The sequence below is a fragment of the Gracilinanus agilis genome, chromosome 1, assembly GCF_016433145.1.
Source record: "Gracilinanus agilis isolate LMUSP501 chromosome 1, AgileGrace, whole genome shotgun sequence".
NCBI classification, from domain to species: domain Eukaryota; kingdom Metazoa; phylum Chordata; class Mammalia; order Didelphimorphia; family Didelphidae; genus Gracilinanus; species Gracilinanus agilis.
This window is the reverse complement of record NC_058130.1, coordinates 280952287-280973011: the sequence shown is the minus strand read 5'-3', so window position 1 is coordinate 280973011 and position 20725 is coordinate 280952287. Positions and strand designations below refer to the sequence as shown.

At 36.1% G+C, this 20725-nt stretch overlaps 1 protein-coding gene across 1 annotated transcript in view; it reads left to right on the top strand.

Moving 5' to 3' along the window:
- Window positions 1-16705, top strand: part of CEP120 (centrosomal protein 120) — a 198614-nt gene extending 181909 nt beyond the window's left edge. Inside the window, exon 21 of the mRNA XM_044662080.1 lies at window positions 16640-16705. Coding sequence (XP_044518015.1) covers window positions 16640-16662 — 23 coding nt within the window. The 3' untranslated portion in view covers window positions 16663-16705. The remainder of the gene's footprint in view (window positions 1-16639) is intronic.
- The last annotated feature ends 4020 nt before the right edge of the window (window positions 16706-20725 follow it).

Here is a 20725-nt window from a genome sequence, read left to right as displayed (position 1 = left end):
GACAGAGACAGAAAAAAAAGAAGATGGAGACAGAGACACAGATAGAGTCAAATAGACAGTGACAAAGAGAGACAGAGAGATAGAGATAGAGACAGAGACAGAGACAGAGACAAAGAGGCAGAGACAGAGACAGAGAGAGATGGGGTTGGGTGGATTGGGGAAAGGGGAAGGGAAAAACAGATATAGTCTGTTTAGACCAGCACTAAACTGTTGTCGTTGCTGCTGCTTCTATTCCTACAGACTCAAATTGGCAGGCTTGTTTTTACCTCTTATCCCCTGGCTAGCCCTAGAGAGTTTTAGAAGACTCTCTAGACTAATTTGATAAAAACCTGACAAATTGAGTTCCACTACTGATTTCTCCTGGGCCATTTTTTAACCCTCTTATGTAGACTGGAATTAATTTTAAGAACTGGTGAATGACGACCATAGTCTTTGAGCTTTAACATGAAATAGGCCTTAGTGAACAGGTCACTTTGGTGAGAAAGTTGTGCACTTGAGCCAGAAATACAACTTTAAGAATGAAAAATAATTACTGGTTGGCTTCTTTGGCATGTGTTGGAGATAAAAGCACATGCTGTGCCATAAAAATGCAATTAATTTGTTTTAGTTGTAATCTGTTATAGAGAACACACATACCGACATGTGTACCACAAGGAAACAAGCTTATGGAAGGGTGGGATGGGGGAGAGGGTTGGAGATCAGGATTGCTGCTGCTAAGTTTCTTTATAGAGCCAGATGCAAACTTTTAGTGAGATAACTGCTGGCAATGACAGGTCTGGCCTGTCAGCTATAGTACTTAATGCTGACAGATTCCCCCACCCCACCTCCTCTTTTCTTTCTTTCTTTCTTTCTTTCTTTCTTTCTTTCTTTCTTTTTTTTTTGTCTAAAAAAAAATCCACCCTATTAATGGCTGCTAAAGTCTTAGCTCAACTATTTTCTTTTACATTATAATAAAAGATGGCTCAGTCTGGTTTCCCATGATTCATAAGTTGCTCTTTCTCCAATAAATATTTTCAATGCACCCCCCCCTCCCCCCGCTCCTGTCTTGTACTCTTCCACATTTCTATCTAAGGTATTTTTCTTAACTCTCTCATTACTTTTAAATGGCAGAATTCCTTCCCTCCCTCCCTATCCCACTGTTTTAATTGGTAGAGAACAGAAAAATTAAAGTTATTTCTAAATGGAGAGTAAAATTATGAGGCATCAGAGATTTTACAAAAATAAGACACATCATATCTGTTGTTTTTGAACTAGCTGTATAAGTAGCTATGTTCCATGGCAATGAGACCAAGAGTGACAAGTCATTTATGTCAGAGAGTAAAATTAGGTAGAAAACCTTGCCATTTTAGAACTGGAAAGGACCTTGTAAGTCAACTAATTTGAACCTTTAATTTTCAGATAAGAAAATAGGCCAAGCAAAGGAACTGACTTATACATGGTCACTTATAGCAAATGACAGAGACAAGATTGTAGCACAATGTCCTCTGAATCTAGATCTATTGCTCTCTCTACTATTCCATACTGCCTTCTATGAACATTATTTTGTGAAGAGTATTTCCTTTTCCACATTTTGAGAATGATAACTATGAAGTACTGAATATTTAGCTGATACAATAAAATTTAACATATGAGCGATTGAACTAAATTGTCATAATAGGCAGCCAACTGTTTCTGCCTCTGTGTATTATACAAAATGAGAAAATTGACTGCTTTTCCAGGTTCTACTTTTACACTGTCACAGTATCTTTTTAATGGCAATTAAGCTAGTTTCCATACCTTATCTCTCTCAGTTAATGTATCTAATTTACTCACTCCCAAAGGGAATAAACCTGAAACTAAAGCCTGCAATATATTAAAGAACCAAGAACACTTTTACAGAACAGAGGATTTAGCTTGAATAAACAGCAAAAAGCTCAGTATCTTTTATGTTCAGAGCACAGAGCTGAAGGAAGAAAATTACTTTAAACCATCCCATAAAACAACATAACATAAATGTGTGTTTATGTAAAGCATTATACAATCATTTGTCTAGGCTATAGCTCAGTTTCAAAAAGTGTGCTGTTATAATGAGGTATTGAGGCAAACTGAGATCAAGGGTAAAAAGATATATTGCTTTTAGCTAGAATTTGCTTATGGAGGAAATGATAAGTACTTAAGTGGGAACACAGTATCTCTGACTAATATATCAAACCAAAAGGATAATGCAGCAGTAACAGAAACTTCTGATAATTTTAAAAAATTGTTCTTACTTAAAGTAGAGGGTTTTCTATAACCAGTCATTGTTTGGACGACCACAAGTATCAATTTAGACTTCATTTTTCCCACTTCAAATTCTGGCTAGGATCATAGAAAATAATTCTCAAGGGAGTTGTGACTTATTCAGGGTCACCCAGGTAGCAGGCAGCAGAACCAGAAGCTGTTTCCACTACTAGACACTGCTGTACAAGAGAAAAGGGTTTTGTTGTTTGTTCAATTTTTATAAGAGGTCAGTTGAAAACCTAAAGAAATAGATCCTTATTAACTTACTATTCACCAAAAGTATCAGGATAGGGACTGAGATTTCACTGGCACAGAAAAATGGGTCAGGAAACTCCCAATACCACTGCAGGCACTTTCTCTGCATAGGTTAAATGACTTGCCCAGGACCACACAGCGTCAGTGATTGAAGTTAAAAATCTAGGTCTTCCTTCTTTTGAAAGCTACTTTCATTCCACTAAGAACCATGCTGCCTCATACTCAGCAAGAAAAAAGAGGGAAAAACAAATCCTATGTTGTGATAATAATTGGGGATGCAAGGCATCTCTTGTTATGAGTGTTATATATTTATGAAGTGACATTTCTTCTGGAGTATGATATAATGATTACAAAACTGGCTTTGGTGTCAAAAAGACTAGAGTTCAAATCCTGTCCTTGACACAAATAAGCTGTATGATCATGGACACTTCTCTAACTTGTCAGTGGTCTAAACCATCAGTTTCCTTTTTTTTTTTTTTATTGAACATTTTTATCAGGAAAAATATTTTAGAAGATGCATTCCTAATAAGTATTTAATATTTATAAAATTAATAATGTGCTACTTACAAAATAATTAAAGACATTCTAAAACATAGAAACAAAAAATTCTAAAGGATGAGATAAAAGAGAAATAATATTTGATCTTAAAGTGGATATGGAGGCACTGGTGTTTAAAGAAATCACCTGGTCGACCTGCACTTTAAGAAAATCATTTTATCAGCTTTGTGGAGGATAGATTAGAATAGAGAGAATTGAGATAAGAAGTGAAAAAGAAATGTACCTCCAAAAGGAGATAAATGGATAGAGAAGGACCCAGATCCTGTCCTTGACACAAATAAGCTGTATGATCATGGACACTTCTCTAACTTGTCAGTGGTCTAAGCCATCAGTTTCCTTTTTTTTTTTTTTTTATTGAACAGTTTTGTCAGGAAAAATATTTTAGAAGATGCATTCCCAATAAGTATTTAATATTTATAAAATTAATAATGTGCTACTTACAAAATAGAAAACTAGTCTTTAAAAAAAAAAAAACTCTTACCCTCCATCTTAGAATCAATACTTTATATTAGTTCCAAAACAGAAGAATGGTAAGGGATAGGCAATGGGGGTTAAGTGACTTGCCCAGGGTCACACAGCTTAGAAGTGTCTGAAACCAGATTTGAACCTAGGACTTCCCATCTCTAGGCCTGGCTCTCAATCCACTGAGCTACCCAGCTATCTAACTTTCTAGACTAAGAATCCTAAATTGCTAGTCAACTAAACTTAATTGTCCCTAAAGGGGCTAGTAAGAATTGACTCACAAATGGACTGAGTCCTTCCCCAAGTCTAGGGTTGGCTTCTTAGGTAAAATAAAACCCAAAGTCCCAGATGTTAAACCCTTTGGTTTACCTTAGCCAAATTGCCATGGCCAAATTTTCCATAGCACTGCAGGGAAACCCAAATCTCTTCCTAGGTATCTTCCAAGCCCAAACCCTCCAAGTTTCTCCATGAAACTAGTCAGGATACAAAAGCTGAAAGAGTAGTTTTTCTCCCTTCCAGGTGACAGTTAACTCAGTTAACTCCCCAAACCCTCCTCTTCAGTGCCTTCTCCTTTGAGAACCTTTTCCCAGGGTTCATGGCTAAATTCTCTTCTCTCCCTTTTAGAGACAGTTATGAATTTTCCCTTATCCCTCTGTTCTTACAGAAGATTGATTAGAAGTCTAATATAAAAGTCCAAGCAAAAAGTAAAATGGTCTGAACTAGGGTGATGGCTCTGAAAATAAAGAGCAGGAAATAGATGTCAGAAAGTTTATAACTATTTGGTTGTGTGGACCAAGAGTGATGAGTCAAAGCTAACACTGAGATTGTGAGCTCGCGTTCTGGAAAGAATAGTAAGTGCCCTTAACAGAAATAGGAAAGTTTGAAAGATGGATAGGTTTGAGAGAAAAGATGATATCATGAAGATCTGAGAAATAGTTCATAAACTACCCATGCCTCTGAAACTATTTCAGTCCCATTGAAAATAAAAAGGGGAGAGAGGAATTCTAACATAATCATTTCCAGGAAGTACAAAAATCACCCTGCAAGTGGTGACTACCACAAGTACCATATCATCTGGGGGCAGAGGAAGGACTCAGGAAGGACATTTGTCTGTTTGCTTCTATGAGTACCCAAGTAGTAATCTTTTTATAAATGCCCTAAGGGTCCCACACTCAGCTCATGAGAAGAAAGGTCAGGGCTTGAAGAGAAGATATAGGGGGCAGAATGGGAACATGCTGGGGAATAAAGGTAGATGTGGTTTTGTTGGAGATAAGCCATCGCAGGAAAATTGGGATATGACCTGTTGGGGCCAGATGATGGTGACCCTCACAAGGCCCCTGCTTTGACATGATAGAATACTATTCTAAGCAACACTCTAAGAATATAAATTACAGATGAGGCAAAAAAAAAAATCCTAGAACATTTATAATCATCTGTTCTTCTCTAAACAGACGAGAAAACATTGAAGAAAGCATGAGAGTTAGGATCTGATGGGGAAAAGAGATTATTTTGCTTTAGCCAAAAAAGTTTAATGGCAGAGCTTATTGGCAAGAGACAGGAGAATTATGCACAAATTGTTTCTGATATGAAGGGTAAGTACAGCTCTGATCCCATGTCACTTTGAAACTATGTAAAGCAGACTCTGGCAAGGCTTCATTCTTTAAAGCATGTGCTGCCTTTTAAATGTGTGTATTTTATGCTCAAGATTGAAGCCATTTAAAGCAGTGCTGACTATCATGTTAATATGCCCCCAAATTATGAGCTTTCCTCTACAGACTATTTATTCTCATACTTATGGCATACTACACTATAGATACATAATGACTGACTTTTTAAGGAGACAGTGGTGTCAAAATAGACAGGCCAAATGTTTGACCTATAGCAATACCTTAAAAGCTTCATTAATCTGTTCATGATGCTATGCTGACAAGATCAGTGGTGGTGAATTTTTGTTCTTTCCCCCCTCATTAATTTATTTGACTCTGAAGGGAAAGAAACCCCCACCAGTGCACTGTGATTTTGAACTTTTGACCCTACAATAACCAAACAGAGTAGAGGTTATAAGGATTGTGGCAAATATTTGCCTGTAACAGCTCTACCAATTTACCCTTTTTGCATGAGAAAACAGTAATGAAAAAAATCTAAAATATTTTCTCTGTCAGATAATAACTTTTGTTGGTTTGAGGTGCTGTTACTTTGGGAGAAAATAGATGGGAAGAACTTGGAACTCTAATGAGAGACAGATAGACACAGAGACACAGGGACAGCAACAGACAGAGACAGAGACGAAGAAAGAGAAAGATCGCTAGTGTGGTGGGTTTTGTAGGACCCTAGGGCAACCTGTGTTGCAAAGATTTGTTTAGATAAGTGAGATCTAGAATGACTCCCCTCTGCATTTCCAAGGGACACTGAATTTCATTGGTTAGAACCACAGAAAGGTCATGGCTTGGTGTTCTTCCCCACCATTGTTTTATCATTGTTCTATCACTAAACTTGTATCTATTTATTACTTATATATTTGTTGTCTAGAGGTAAGATACCCTTTTAGTAGTTTGGAAGTGTCATCTTTTGCTCTTCCCTCTCCCTCACCTCTCAAAGACAGTCAGTTTCCAAGTCCTTCATCTACAAAATCTTTTTCTCCCTTCCATTCACACATCTACCCCTCATTTTCAGTTCCTCCACGACTGTTGCTTGCATTATTTCCAAAGCCTTAGACTTCTTGCCTCAAGATTCTCTTCTAATCCATCTTCTACACAGCTGCTAAGGGATAGGCTTGACCATATTAATCCCTTCTTCTAGAAACTCCGATGATGCTTTGTTTCTAGATTAAAACACAAGAACCAGGCACTATTCTATTTTTCCAAGTATGTTATATACACTGTTCCCTATTGTGCAGCACTCTACATTCCAGCCAAACTGATTTCCCTTATGTTTTTGTATTTGACATCCCATCTCCTATCTGTGTGCCTTTGAGCAGTTTAATTTCCATGACTAGACAGGACTGTCTACTCACCTCTAACTTGTGGAATCTCTAGCTTCCCTAATAATTTGAATTACAGAGAGTTAGATAGTAAAACTATATAGTAGAAGATCTCTTTGAAGCCTAGTAAACATCTAACAAAAAGATAAACAAGAAAATGTGAAGGCTTGAAAAGAAAATTGTGATTCTATAGATCTCTAGTGATTATCAAGAAAATAAAAAGAAATATAAATACTTCACCACTGTGTATGATAGATTTGAAAACATTCTAGGTTACAAAACGCAGAAAATAAAAATTTTAAATATAACCTTACTACCCACAGCATTCTAAAATTATGATTAATAAATGACTGTTGAAGAAAAAATTCAAACTTAAATGTAAACCAAGTTAATTGGTGGGTCAAGGAGTAAATCATTTATATATAGCACCCCCACTAACAGGTTATCTCTTCAGATAGAGATGAAATCTGAATGATAGGTAAGATAGATGAGATCTATCTCTTCTCAGGGAGGGTTTTGAGAATGTTTTTCTAATGCTTTCAATTTGTGATCTCATTGGGTATGTTTCCCCCCAATATCAGGTACCAGTGACTATTGACCTAATATCATTTGTTGCCACCACTTAGGATCTCCCCAATATAATTTAAACAATTGATATCTCCTTGATATTATCAATAAACAATTAACATAACTCAGGTTTCACAAAAGGATACTTTATTGAGAAGATATAACAAGAACAGAAGTACAAACATTTCCCAAACTGAGAGTTAAGTATCCTTTACTACATTGGAACCTGGAGAGAGTGGACTTGGATTCAAAATAATTGGTAAATCTTTTCTCCCAACAAATATACTTCCAAATTAGGCACAATTGAAAGAAAAGTCATCTCCCTGTTTGCAGAACATGGAGTCTTAGCTGATGGGTTGATTTACTACTTAAATGGATACTAGGGCTATTCCAATCACCACTCTGTCATCATGTCCCTTATTGCTACTTTTATTTGAAAAAGGTTGAGAAATGCTAGTTATCGCAATTAAACAAGAAAAAGGAAGTTGTGGCATAGGATAGACAAAGCTGAGACAAGATGATTACTTTTTACAAATGAGATGATAGTTGATTTATAGAATGACAGGTGTTCAACTAAAATTACCTGAAACTATATCTTTAACTAAGTAGCAGGATATAAAGCAAAACAACATAAATTATTTATCTTTCTGTATAGACAAATAAACTCATCATATAGAGATAGAGAAATTTTATTAAAAATAACTACAGAATGCATAAAATATTTACAAGGTCATCTCTTAGTTGGACACTAGATATTACATTAATATAGCCACAAACCACTTTTTCTAAAAATGTACAGGCTTAAACAACTGGTGAGATATTAATTACTCATGGTTGTGTCATGCTGGCATAACAGAAATGACAATATTATCTAATGAAATTTGCTTATTTGATGACCAATCATTCAAACTACCCATACTTTATAGAATTTTGGAAAATACCAAATTAATCTAAAGTAAAAAAGATCAAGAATTTCAACAGAAACAATGAAAAAGAATAGGAAAAAAGGACTATAATAGTACCACATTCAAAGTTATATTACAAGCTATATATTATAAATAAAGCTATTTAATACTACTCTTAAGGGGAAAAACTGGGGGTTAAATTAAATATTTATCTGGGTTCAGAAGGGTGAGTAGGAGGCAGGAATGGATAACAGGTGGGGACTTAACAAGCTGGGGAAATTGGGTTTGGGAGTTTGGGAAATGGCAGTTGACAGGAGTGACTGTCGGGCCTTAATGCCACACTGACCCACCTAGCCAGGGAATCAGAGAAACTAGCAAGTAACAGGGAGGTACAAGGCAAAAGCATTATAAATACAGGATTTTAATAATAATTGAGGATCTGGAATAATGGGGGATGGTCACACTGAATCTAATCACTAGGGACTACACAGGGGCTGGGAGAATGTCCATCACCCCAGCTAGATCTTGCTCACTTCATCTTCCCTGGCAGGTCTTCCTTCACAGTGGTAACTCCACTCTCCTTGGGCTCCTCACTGGGCAGGTAAAGGCATCCACACCCTCTCCCTTTCCCAGTTTTACCAGAGTTCTCAAGGGTAAACAGTTTTTTCCCTTCATTCTGTTTAGAATGTCCCTAGCTGACAGCCAAGGCTTTTCCCCTTAAGTCTGCTTTTTCCCTGCTAAGTCTGCTTTCCTACTTTTTAAAGCCTTTACCTATTACACTACTTACAAAATATAAAATCTGATCATTTGAATAGATTAAGCACACAAGATCTAGAAGTAAAACAAAGATAGTAATATGATATTAGATTACCCCTGTTGGGGTAAGGAGGGTTTTCTATTCAATAGTAATACCAATAATAGCAAAAACTTCTGGGAAAACTGGAAAACAATTGTCACAAATTAGATCTTTAAAAAAAAACACAACTCATGCCATCTACCACTAAAAAACTTCAAATTGATATATGGCACAGAGCAAAAACAAATTAGAGTAGGAGAGGGAGAAACCTATAATAACAATAATAATAGCTAACATTCTTTTTTCATTTCTTTTTTTAAATTTTTATTTAGAATATTTTTCCATGGTTACATGACTCATGATTTTTTCCATTCCTCTTCCCTTCCCCCTCCCAGAACTGACAAGCAGTTCCACTGGGTTATACATGTATTATTGTTCAAAACATATTTTCATATTATTCATATTTGCAGTAGATCTTTTAACATCAAAATCCTAATCACATCCCCGTTGAACCATATGAGCAACCATATGTTTTTCTTCTGCGTTTCTGCTTCCACAGTTCTTTCTCTGGATATGGATAGCGTTCTTTCTCATAAGTTCCTCTGGATTGTCCTGGATCATTGTATTGCTGCTATTAGAAAAGTCTATTATATTAGATTGCACCATAGTGTATCAGTCTCTGTGTACTATGTTCTCCTGGTTCTGCTCCTTTCACTCTGCATCAATTCCTGGAGGTCTTTCCAGTTACTATTCCATTATTTACCAGTTCATTATTCCTTTTAGCACAATAGTAATAACTAACATTCTTAAAGAATCTACAACATGCCAGAAATTATTTTATTTTTTATTTTTATTTTAAAATATTTTTCCATGTTTGCATGATTAGTTTTCTTTCCCTCCCCCCTTCCAGAGCTGAAAGCAATTCTACTGGGTTGTACAAATGTTATCACTTGATAACAATTTTCATATTATTCATTTTTGGTATAGAGCAATTTTTTAAAGCCTAAACCCCAAATCACACACTCATATATACATGATTAGTGATGTCATATGTTCTTCTTTTGCATTTCTACTCCCATAGTTCTTTCTCTCAGTATGGTTAACATTCTTTGCCATAAGTCCTTCAGTAGTGTCCTGGCTTGTTGCATTGCTACTAGTAGCAAAGTCCATTACATTGGATTGTTCCATAATGCTTTACTTTCTGTATACAATATTCTCCTGGTTTTGTTTGTTTCACTCTGCATCAGTTCATTGAGGTTCTCCTAGTTCATATAGAAATCCTCTAGATCATCATTCCTTATAGCACAATATCCATCACCATCATATACCACAATTTGTTCAGCCATTCCCCAATCAAGGGACACCCCCACATTTTCCAATTTGTTGCCACTACAAAGAGCACAACTTTAAATATTTTTGTACAATTATTTTTCCTTATTATCTCTTTGGGATACAAAACTAGTAGTGGTATTGCTGGAAGAAAGGGTATGTTAGTCTTTTAAAGCCCTTTCCATATAATTCAAAATTGCCTTCCAGAATGGCTGGATTAATTCACAACTCCACCAGCAAATGCATTAGTGTCCTGATTTTGCCACAACCCCTCTGACATTTATTATTTTCCTTTACTGTCATATTGGCCAATCTGCTAGGTGTGAGGTGGTACCTTAGCATTGTTTTCATTTGCATTTCTCTAATTATGAGACTTGGAATATTTTTTCATGTATTTATTGATAGTTTTGATTTCTTTATCTGAAAACTGCCTATTCATGTCCCTTGACCATTTTTCAATTGGGGAATGGCTTGATTTTTTTGTACAGTTGACTCAGCACCTTATAAATTTGAGAGATTAGAACTTTATAAGAGGTTTTTGTTATAATTTTTTTCCTATTTGTTGCTTCCCTCCTAATTTTGGTTGTATTGGTTTTGTTTGTACAAAACCTTTTTAATTTAATATAATCAAAATTATTCATTTTATATTTTGTGATGTTCTCTATCTCCTGCTTTGTCTTAAATTCCTTCCTTTCCCATAGATCTGATGGGTAAACTATTCCATGTTTACCTAATCTGTTTATGATTTCCCTCTTTATATTTGTCATTTACCTATTCTGTGTTAATCTTAGTATAAGGCATAAGATGTTGATGTAAACCTAGTTTCTCCCATACTGTTTTCCAATTCTCCCAGAAGATTTTGTATAATAGTGGGTTCTTGTCCCAAAAGCTGGGATCTTTGGGTTTATCCAACACTATCTTGCTGAGGTCATTTACCCCAAATCTATTCCATTGATCCACCCTTCTATCTCTAAGCCAGTACCTTATTGTTTTGATGATCACTGCTTTATAGTATAGTTTGAGATCTAGGCTTCCATCCTTCACATTTTTTTCCATTAGTTCCCTTGATATTCTTGATCTTTTGCTCTTCCAGATGAACTTTGTAATAATTTTTTTTTCTAATTCTATAAAAATGTTTCTTGGTAGTTTGATAGGTATAGCACTGAATAAGTAAATTAATTGAGGTAGGATTGTCATTTTTTTTTAACCCTTAATTTTTGGTGTATTGTCTTATAGGTGGAAGAGTGGTAAGGGTGGGCAATGGGGGTCAAGTGACTTGCCCAGGGTCACACAGCTGGGAAGTGGCTGAGGCCAGATTTGAACCTAGGACCTCCTGTCTCTAGGCCTGACTCTCACTCCACTGAGCTACCCAGCTGCCCCCTGTCATTTTTATTATATTAGTTTGTCCTACCCAAGAACAATTGATGTTTTTCCAATTGTTTAGATCTATTTTATTTGTATGAAAAGTGTTTTGTGGTTGGCAAGTGAAAGAATGGAATTTGTGCAAAGGGGGATGGGATAAAAGGAGCCAGAGAAGGAGTGGCTGACAGTTCGTGACAGTTGGTGACAGCTGAGAGCAGACAGGGATTGTGAGGGAGGGATTGTGGGTAATTCTCTGGAGGAAGAAGAAGAAGGAGGTGGAGGACTGAGAGATAGAGGATGAGAATGTCTCAGCTCGATTCCAGTCCTGAGGGCTTCCTGAAGATTTTTCTTTGGACATTGAAATCCTGATTCCCTGGTCAAAGGCATCCCATCGTTTCTCACCCAGCAACTTCAATCATTGAGTGAGCTAAGTTTTGGACTCCATTTTGGGAATGATCTCTTAGGCTCCTTCTCACATTACCCAACCTTGCTGAGAGACCCTTTCTGGTTTGACTTGCAATTATAGAAAAGGATACAAACAGAAACAGAAGGAGAAGGGGCGGAAGATGCTTAGGAATGGGAACCCCAAAAGTTCCCACCCGAGTGACGGACTCCATAGAAATGGAGAAGAGGGCACCCCAAAATCCCTCTACCCTTCACCCCTTTCCCCAATCCCTATATTGATATTAATAAAAGCCATTCATTAGTCAAATAGTGTTCCAGAGTGCCTAAGAGACAAGGGGGATGGGAATCACAGCTTGATCTAGCTGCCTCCATCTTGAAGCCAGACCACCTGCTGTGAAGTTGACTGACCTGGGGGAGGGAAGCTTGCATGAACCCCACCCTCATTCAGAATCAGATTGGGGTCCCCCATACCTCATCTTATAGGGAAGCCTTGCCCCCAACTCCTGTGGGGTGACACGGTCATCCAGGTCACCCGGTTTTGGGGTGATACCCCCTCGAAGTCTCATAGTGTATATTCGGCAGGAGGGGAGAGCTAGAAGAGAGTCTCACCTCATAGACTCTTTCTCTCTCCCCTTTCTATCATAACATTAATTACTGGCTCTGTTTATTCTCATACAAGTGGATTCCCAGGTATTTTATCTTATCTAGAGTGATTTTAAATGGAGTTTCTCTTTCTAACTCTTGCTGCTGGGTTTCGTTGGAAACATATAGGAATGCTGATGATATATGTGTGTTTATTTTATACCCTTCAACTTTGCTAAAGTTATTGATTACTTCGACTAGCTTTTTAGTTGATTTTTTAAAATTCTCTAGGTATACCATCATGTCATCTGCAGAGTAATATTTTAGTTTCCTCATTGCCTCCTTTGATCCCTTCAATCAGAAATTATTCTAAGTGCTTTACAATATTATCTCATTTGATCCTTACAACAATCCCGGGAGATAGAGGCTATCCTCATTTTACTGATGAGGAAATAAAGGCATATCAAGGTTAAGTCATTTACCCGGGGTTATACCATAAGTTTCTGAGGCAGGGTTTGAAAATAGGTCTTCCTGACTCTCCAGTCCTCTATCCATTAAGCCAACTGGTTATCTATTCACACAAATGGATAGGAGAAGAGTTCTTCATTAACCAAGAAATGATCACAGGAAATACAGTGGACAACTCTGATTGATACATAAAATTGAAAAACTTTTGAACGAACAAAACTAATTCAGTTAAAACTGGGAAACTTGGAGAAATCTGGTAGCAAATTTCTCTAATAAAGATTCGATATATAAATCTGATAGTCTAGATATGTAAGTAATTGATTTAAATATATAAGATCAAGAGCCACTCTTCAAAAGAATATGAACAGGCAGTTTTCCAAAGAAGAAAAATAAGCTATAAGCAAGCATATAAAAATGCTAGAAATCATTAGTAATATAAGAAATGCAAATTAAAACAATTCTGGAGTTCCATTTCAAACACATCATATTAGAAAGATGGCCAAAAAAGGAAAAGGAAAATTGTTGGACAGGCTATGAGAGAAAGGCATATTAATGTCCTGTTTAATGGAGCTGTGCTTTGATCCAGCCAATCTGGAAAGTAATTTGTAACTATATCCAAAAAGTCACTAAACTATGTATACTATAGGGAAAAGATCATAATCATAACAGAATTTTTTGTTGTAGCAAAGAACTAGAACTTAAAATAGAATCCATCAATTCATTTTCTTAAAAATAGTTGAATGTAATAGAATGTTGTTTTGAAGTCAGAAATGATAAAGGAGGATAGATTCAAAGAAACCTATAAAGATGTGTATGACATGATGCAAAGTAAACTGAGAAGAACCAAGAGAACAAGGACTAAAACAAGGTAAGAATTTTGAAGGACTTAAGAACTCTTATCACGGCAATGACTAGTACAATGCGGGAGGATCAATGATGAAGCACATGAGGTTGGCAATGGCCAATATATGTTTATTCTCATACAAGTGGATTCCCAGGTATTTTATCTTATCTAGAGTGATTTTAAATGGAGTTTCTCTTTCTAACTCTTGCTGCTGGGTTTCGTTGGAAACATATAGGAATGCTGATGATATATGTGTGTTTATTTTATACCCTGCAACTTTGCTAAAGTTATTGATTACTTCGACTAGCTTTTTAGTTGATTTTTTTGTTTCTAAGCTCTTGTTACAAGGGAGAATTTATTTTTTTGGTGGAGGGTAGGGGATTAGTGAGAGTATTAAAAAAATAAGAAGGAAAAATAGGGTTAATGAAATATTTTTTAATACATTGAAAAGAATAGAAGGTAGGAGATAGTTCAGAGGGAGATGAAAGCAGGACAGCTTCCAAACTATTATGTTCAATTTATTGCATACTTAGAAATAATAAACTATAAATAATAGATTTACACTTTCACATCTAACCCTCCTTTTTTGTATTTAGAAATTTTTGTGCTTGTTGGCATTTGTCAAGTTCAATAGCACTTAAAGTTAATAAAAAAGAACTGTAAAAAAGAAATTGAATTTAATCTATAAAATAGTGGGAAGGAGAAATGAGGAAGACAAAAGGAAAATTCCAAATGCTAGAATCTGATAGAGAAGGTTATAATTTCTACATCTGTAACCTATAGGGGCTTGGGGGGGCAACTAACTTTCCAATGATCATTGAAAAGTAAATGATCAACTTGTCAGGTATGCATAAATTAGGGTTTGCCTGTAATAATAATGCTGAGGCATATAAGCATAGCAGCACATGAAATTTACAAGGTTGGGCACTCTTTCTCTCTAAGAGGCCCTAGTTCTTGGCTCAAAACAGACTAGATTCAATCTAGGGAGATACTGGTCATATAGAGATCTTCTCAAACCCCTTGGCTTGTTATCGCCCAACCTGGAGGATTCCTTGGATAATCTCTTAAATTTTAGGAATATCTACAGTCTCTCCAAAAGGGATTACTAGAATTCCTTGTAGAAATGTACATAGTAGAACAGTGTGTAAAGGGAACCCCTTCCTTCCAGTAGCATGAACTTTCTGCTTGTCTGAGTCAGCCCTAGGAGCATGACCCAGAACATAGGGTTATAAGTCCAGGTCAGAGAGATTTTGATTGGTTCCTGAGATGTGAAAGACCAATGCACAGGAAAAGGACTTGATGTGGAGGAAGACTATAAAAATGAGACCAGAGAGGAGGCTGGGTTTCTCTTTCATACAAAGTTGATCACTGGCCTTCTTTATGGCTTCCTTTTATACAATAAGGAAGCACACAAATTAAAAGCTGCTGTGATCAACCGAGTCTTTATCTTAAGTAGGCATTCAATACTAATTATACAGAAATGTAAACAAACTTTAAGAACAGTAAGCTTTGAATTTAACATAAACTCTCCAGGTGAGAAAAAGTGGAGGAGATTCAAGCAAATATTATTCTTTGCATCAGGACTTTTGCAGGCGAAAATTCAGTTAACTACCAGATATTCCTTTAAACCTTGCTCTTAGGTTGTTTTGTTGTGCTGTAGTACATGGAAACAGTTTGTTATATTTAAATTAATATCTCCAAGTTCTTCTTTTCCATAAAGTTTATTGATAATCACTTGAAATAGAAAAAACAGATATGTACAGATTTAGACCTAATCTAACCCAATTCTGACCATGTGGTTCTTCATTCAACTTAGCCATGGTGTTCCACTGCTGCCTCCAAAGGAATAGCACCTGGTCTGGTCACACCCACACCTTTTTATTCACATTCACGGAGGCAGCACTGGCAGGAAAAATGGGAAGAACCAGATCAGCAATCCAGGAGGGGGTGGGGGGGGTGGTGAAACACCCTCTCCACAAGTTGTAAGACTGTAACTCATCTTCCTTGCTCCAAACCTCTAGTATTTTATTCAAGTCTCCATCCTCTAGGTTTCTCTGTATCTCTGTTTGTCTATCTGTCTCTCCATCTGACTCACTTGCCCACTCTAGATCATAGGCCTTGTCTCCACTTTCTTCTGATCTTGGATATCCTGACTTTCCTCAGTTCTCCTTTCAAAAAGGGGTAAAGCAAGGGGTTTTCTTCAAGGTTTCTATGTCTACCAGAAGCTGAAATGGCCCAAGTATAGGAACTTTGCATGATCCCAGACTGGCCTTGAATGCCCTGTATGATGTGATGAATAGGTATACAACCTTTTATCAGCTTTATATATGCTTTTAAGATGGAGATATTTCTTTATCCTCCTGTAAAATGAGAAAAGCAGAATAGATTCAAGAAGACAAAAAATTGAATAATCTCTGCTCTCAAGGGGCTTACTGGGAAAAACATGTGCATAGATAAATACAAAGAAACTGGCATGGCGGTAGGGAGAACACTAACAATGGAGACTATCAGGTGAAGAAAATTAATATCATAATTATCACTTGATAATTATTTTTACTCTGTAATATATCCTTTTTTTTTTTGCCAAAATCCCCATCTCAACCTAAATAAAAAGAAATCTCTCTAAATCTAAACTAAAACCTGGTTGAGGAATGTCATCGTCTTTCTGAATGCACATACTTGTTAACCAGCTTCTGCTGCTGGGCCTCTCTGAAGTGGGACAAGTCATATCTAAGTTAAAAAGTCAGTTCTCACTCCCCATCTTTGGCCTAAATGAGGCATTAAGTTGTATGATCCTGCTAATAAATGATATTTTGTTCAGAGAATTGGTTCCATTACTCTTCTGTTGAATTTCACTTGTGATACAGGAGTGGCCTTGTATAGAAGGTGACATGAACTGAGCCTTGAAGGCAGCTAAGAAAATAAGAAGAAATACCATATGAACACAATCATAAAAAAACGTGTTTCTTGACCTGTGGATTTTATAGTCTTGTTAGCCAAGTAGGTCAATTCCAAAATAATACTTATCGGAATTATAATTACTTACAAAAATTATAAAACAACAAATTATAAGTTACTTTGTGTGACACAGGAACACAGAGAAGAAGAAGGGCTTATGTGGGCTGAGACAATGGAAGAAAGCTTTTCTGGAAGAAGTGGGTTTTGATCTGAACTTTAAAAGACTGTTTGGATTTGGATTGTCAAAGAATATTCAAGGTAAGTAGAACATTACAAGTGAAGGCATTAAAGTGAGAAAGAATCTGATTCTCGAGACAATGAAGAGTTCATATTCTGTCAACAAATTTTCTTAAAAATTTCCAGGTAAATCCAAGGAAATCATAAGCCTTTTTATAGTATATTACTATGCCTTTTTTTTAAGCTATTAAATTCTCCCCCAAAAATACATAAAAAAATGTTTCCAAATTTTTTCAAGCAATATTGAGTCTTGAATTCTCTCTCTCCATTCCTTCTCCCCCCAACCTTCTCCTCCTCTTGAGATGATAAGCAATCTCGTATAGATTTTACATGTGCAATCATTTTTCCATATTAACCCTTTTGTGAAAGGAAACTCAGATAGAAAAAAAAATTAAGTAAAAAAGGTTTGCTTGCTCTAGATTCAAACTCAATTCATTTTCTCTGAAAGTAGATGGCATTTTTTACTGTGAATCCTTTGGGATAGATTATTGTATTACTGAGAATAACTGTTATTTACATTCATTATAAGTATTCCTGTTATTGTACAAAAGTCTTCTGCTTCTTATTTCACTTTGCTTTAGTCTATGTAAGTCTTTCCAGGTTTTTCTGAGTTCTTCCTGCTTGTCATTTCTTATAGCACAATAGTATTTCATTACACTCATATACTATAACTTATTCAGCCATTCCCCAATTGATGAATATTCCTTCACTTTCCAAATCTTTGTCCCCCTAAAAAAGAACTGCTTTATTTTGGTATTATATACACCATATATATGTATATATATATATATATATATTCCCCGCCCCCTTTTTTTTTTTGAGATACAAACCTTATAATGATATTGCTGGATCAAAGGATATGTGTTATTTTACAACCTTTTGGGCATAGGTCCAAATTGTTTTCCTGAAGGATTGAATCAGTTCACAACTCCTCCAACAGTGCATTTATGTTCCACCTTTACTATATCCCAAGTTTTGTCATTTTCCTGTTCTGTTATATTTGCCATTCTGATAGGTATAGTGTGGTAACTCAGAATTATTTTCATTTCTGTTTCTCTAATTAATAGTTATTTAGAGCATTTTTTGCATGACTATAGAGAGCTTTAATTACTTTGTCTCATAATGCCTGTTGATATCATTTGGCCATTGTCATTTGGGAATGACTTGTATTTTTATATATTCAACTGATTTCTCTATGTATTTGAGAAATGAGGCCTTTATTAAGGAGACTTGTAAAAAATTCTTGCACTTTTGTGATTACTGTATATTATTTTCCATCTCATTTAACCCTGTTTAGTTTCTGAACTCCATGTCCTCCAATTTGCCTTTTTTTTTTTTTTTGGACAGCCTTACCCCTTTCTCTTATATCCTTCCCCTCCTACTTTCCTGTGGGGTAAGATAGCTTTCTCTACCCAATTGGTAGTGTATTTTCTTCCTTCATTGAGCCAATTCTGATGAAAGTGTGATTTACATGCTTTCTTCCTCATCTCCCCATCTTCCTCTCCTCTGTGAATGTTCTTTCTTGCCTTTTTAATGTGCAATAAATTTCTCCATTCTATTTTTCCCTTCCCCCTTCTCCCAATGCATTCCTCTTTTTCATTCCTTAATTTTATTTTTTTTTATATTATCCCATAATATTCAACTCATACCCTACCCCTGTGTCTTTGTCTAGTCCTTTTAACTGCTCTCTCAATGATAAGGTTCTTTGGTGTTATAAGACTCATCTCTCCAAATGTCTTTTGGTTTTATCTTTTGATGATTCTCTTGAAGTTTGTATTTGACAGTCAAATTTTCCGTTCAACTCTAGCCTTTTCATTAGGAACCTTTGAAAATCTTCTTTTTCATTGAATGCCCATTTTTTTCCCCTGAAGGAATATGCTCAGTTTTACTGAGTAAGTGATTCTTTGTTGAAGTCTTAGCTCCTTTTCCCTCTTGAATGTCATATTCCAGACCCTCCTATCCTTTAATGTGGAAGAAGATAAGTCTTGTGTTATCCTGATTGTGGCTCCAAGGTATCTGAATCATTTCTTTAGGGCTTCTTGCAATATTTTCTCCTTGATCTGTGAGTTTTGGAATTTGGCTACAATATTCCTGGGAGTTATCCTTTGGGGATCTCTTTTAAGATCCTTTAGTTCTAGAATATCAGGGGAGTTTTCCTTTATGATTTTTAAAAGATGATGTTTAAGCTCTTTTTTTGATCATGGCTTTCAGGTAATCCAATAATTCTTAAATTTATTTTCCAAGTGAGTTGTTTTTCCCATGTGATATTTCGACATATTCCTCTATTTTTTTCATTCTTTTGACTTTGTTTGCTTTTTTGACATCTCATGGAATCATTAGCTTCCACTTGCTGAATTCTAATTTTTATGACATGATTTTCTTAAGTGAGCTTTTGTACCTCTTTTTCCATTTGGCCAATTCTACTTTGTAAAGAGTTCTTTTCTTCAGTGAATTTTTTACCTCTTTTTCATTGGGCCAATTCTGGCTTTTAAGACATTTTTTCTTTTCAGTGCACTTTTTCCATTTGGTTAATTCTGTTTTTTAAAAAAGTTTTTCTCTTCTTTGGATTTTTGTGCCTCTTCTACCAGTTGGCCTATATGCTAAGGTATTAATTTCTTCAGTATGTTTTTGTGCCTCCTTTACCCAAGCTGTTGATTCTTTTTTCATCATTTTCCTATATTACTCTCATTTCTTTTCCCAAATTTTCTTCTAGCTCTCTTATTTGATTTTTAAAGCTCCTTTTGAGCTTCTCCATTAATTCTTTTGAGGCTTGAAAGTAATTAATATTTTTCTTGGAGGCTTAGGATGCAGCAGTATTGACTTTGCCTTCTGAGTTTGAATCTTCTCTGTCACCAATATAAACTATTTTGTTGTTTCTTTTTTTGTTGCTTCTTCATTTTCCTACCTTTTTCTTTTCTTTTAGTTTAAAAAACTGTTAAAATTGGGTTCTGTAACTGTGGTGAAGAGAACACTGTTCCAAGTTTCAGGTTCTTTGTGTAGCTGCCTTTCAGAGCTGGCACTAGGATTCTATTTGCTTTCGGTTCTTCCAAGGTGATATGATGTAAAGAGAGGTGTTTAATACTCCCTGATCCAATTCTCTGATCTGTGAATAACCCCAAGTACCCTTTTTTAACCCTGGGAACTGTGATCAAGATCTCCTGTTCCCCTGTGGCTATAAGAACTATATGCTGGTCATCCTCCTCACCCTGAGCCTATACCCCAGGACTGAAACCTGGTTCTGCATATGAGCAATGTGACAAGAGTCTTGCACCCAGCACCAACAAAGAGACTCCTGTAATCTCCATTGAGCAGTTGTCCAACCCCTCCTTACTCTCAGTGGCTTAGAATTACAGAAGCCGTGGCCTCTGCTTCAGTTGTGCCCAAAGTCTGATAGCTTGGTGAGTCCTATCTTGGCATGTTGTGCTCCATCTCTACCCTGATGCCTTAGATCCCTCATATTGGCCTTCCAAGTTGTTTTGGGCTTTACCTTGAGTTTTTGTGGGTATGCTGCTCCAGAATTAGTTTTGAGGTGTTATACCATTACATTTTGGAGGGTAATTTGGCATAAATCAGATGTATCTTCTTTGCCATTTTAATTCTGACCCTGATGTTCCTGTATCTTAAATATACTTCCCTGATGAGAGCATGTGAACAACCTCACAGTCAACTGTGGAAACAAACTTGTGAAATCAGCAAAACCCAAAAGAAATCTCTGCCTTCTGGAGTCCTTCTCAGCAGAATTAGGGTGTAGGTTCTCT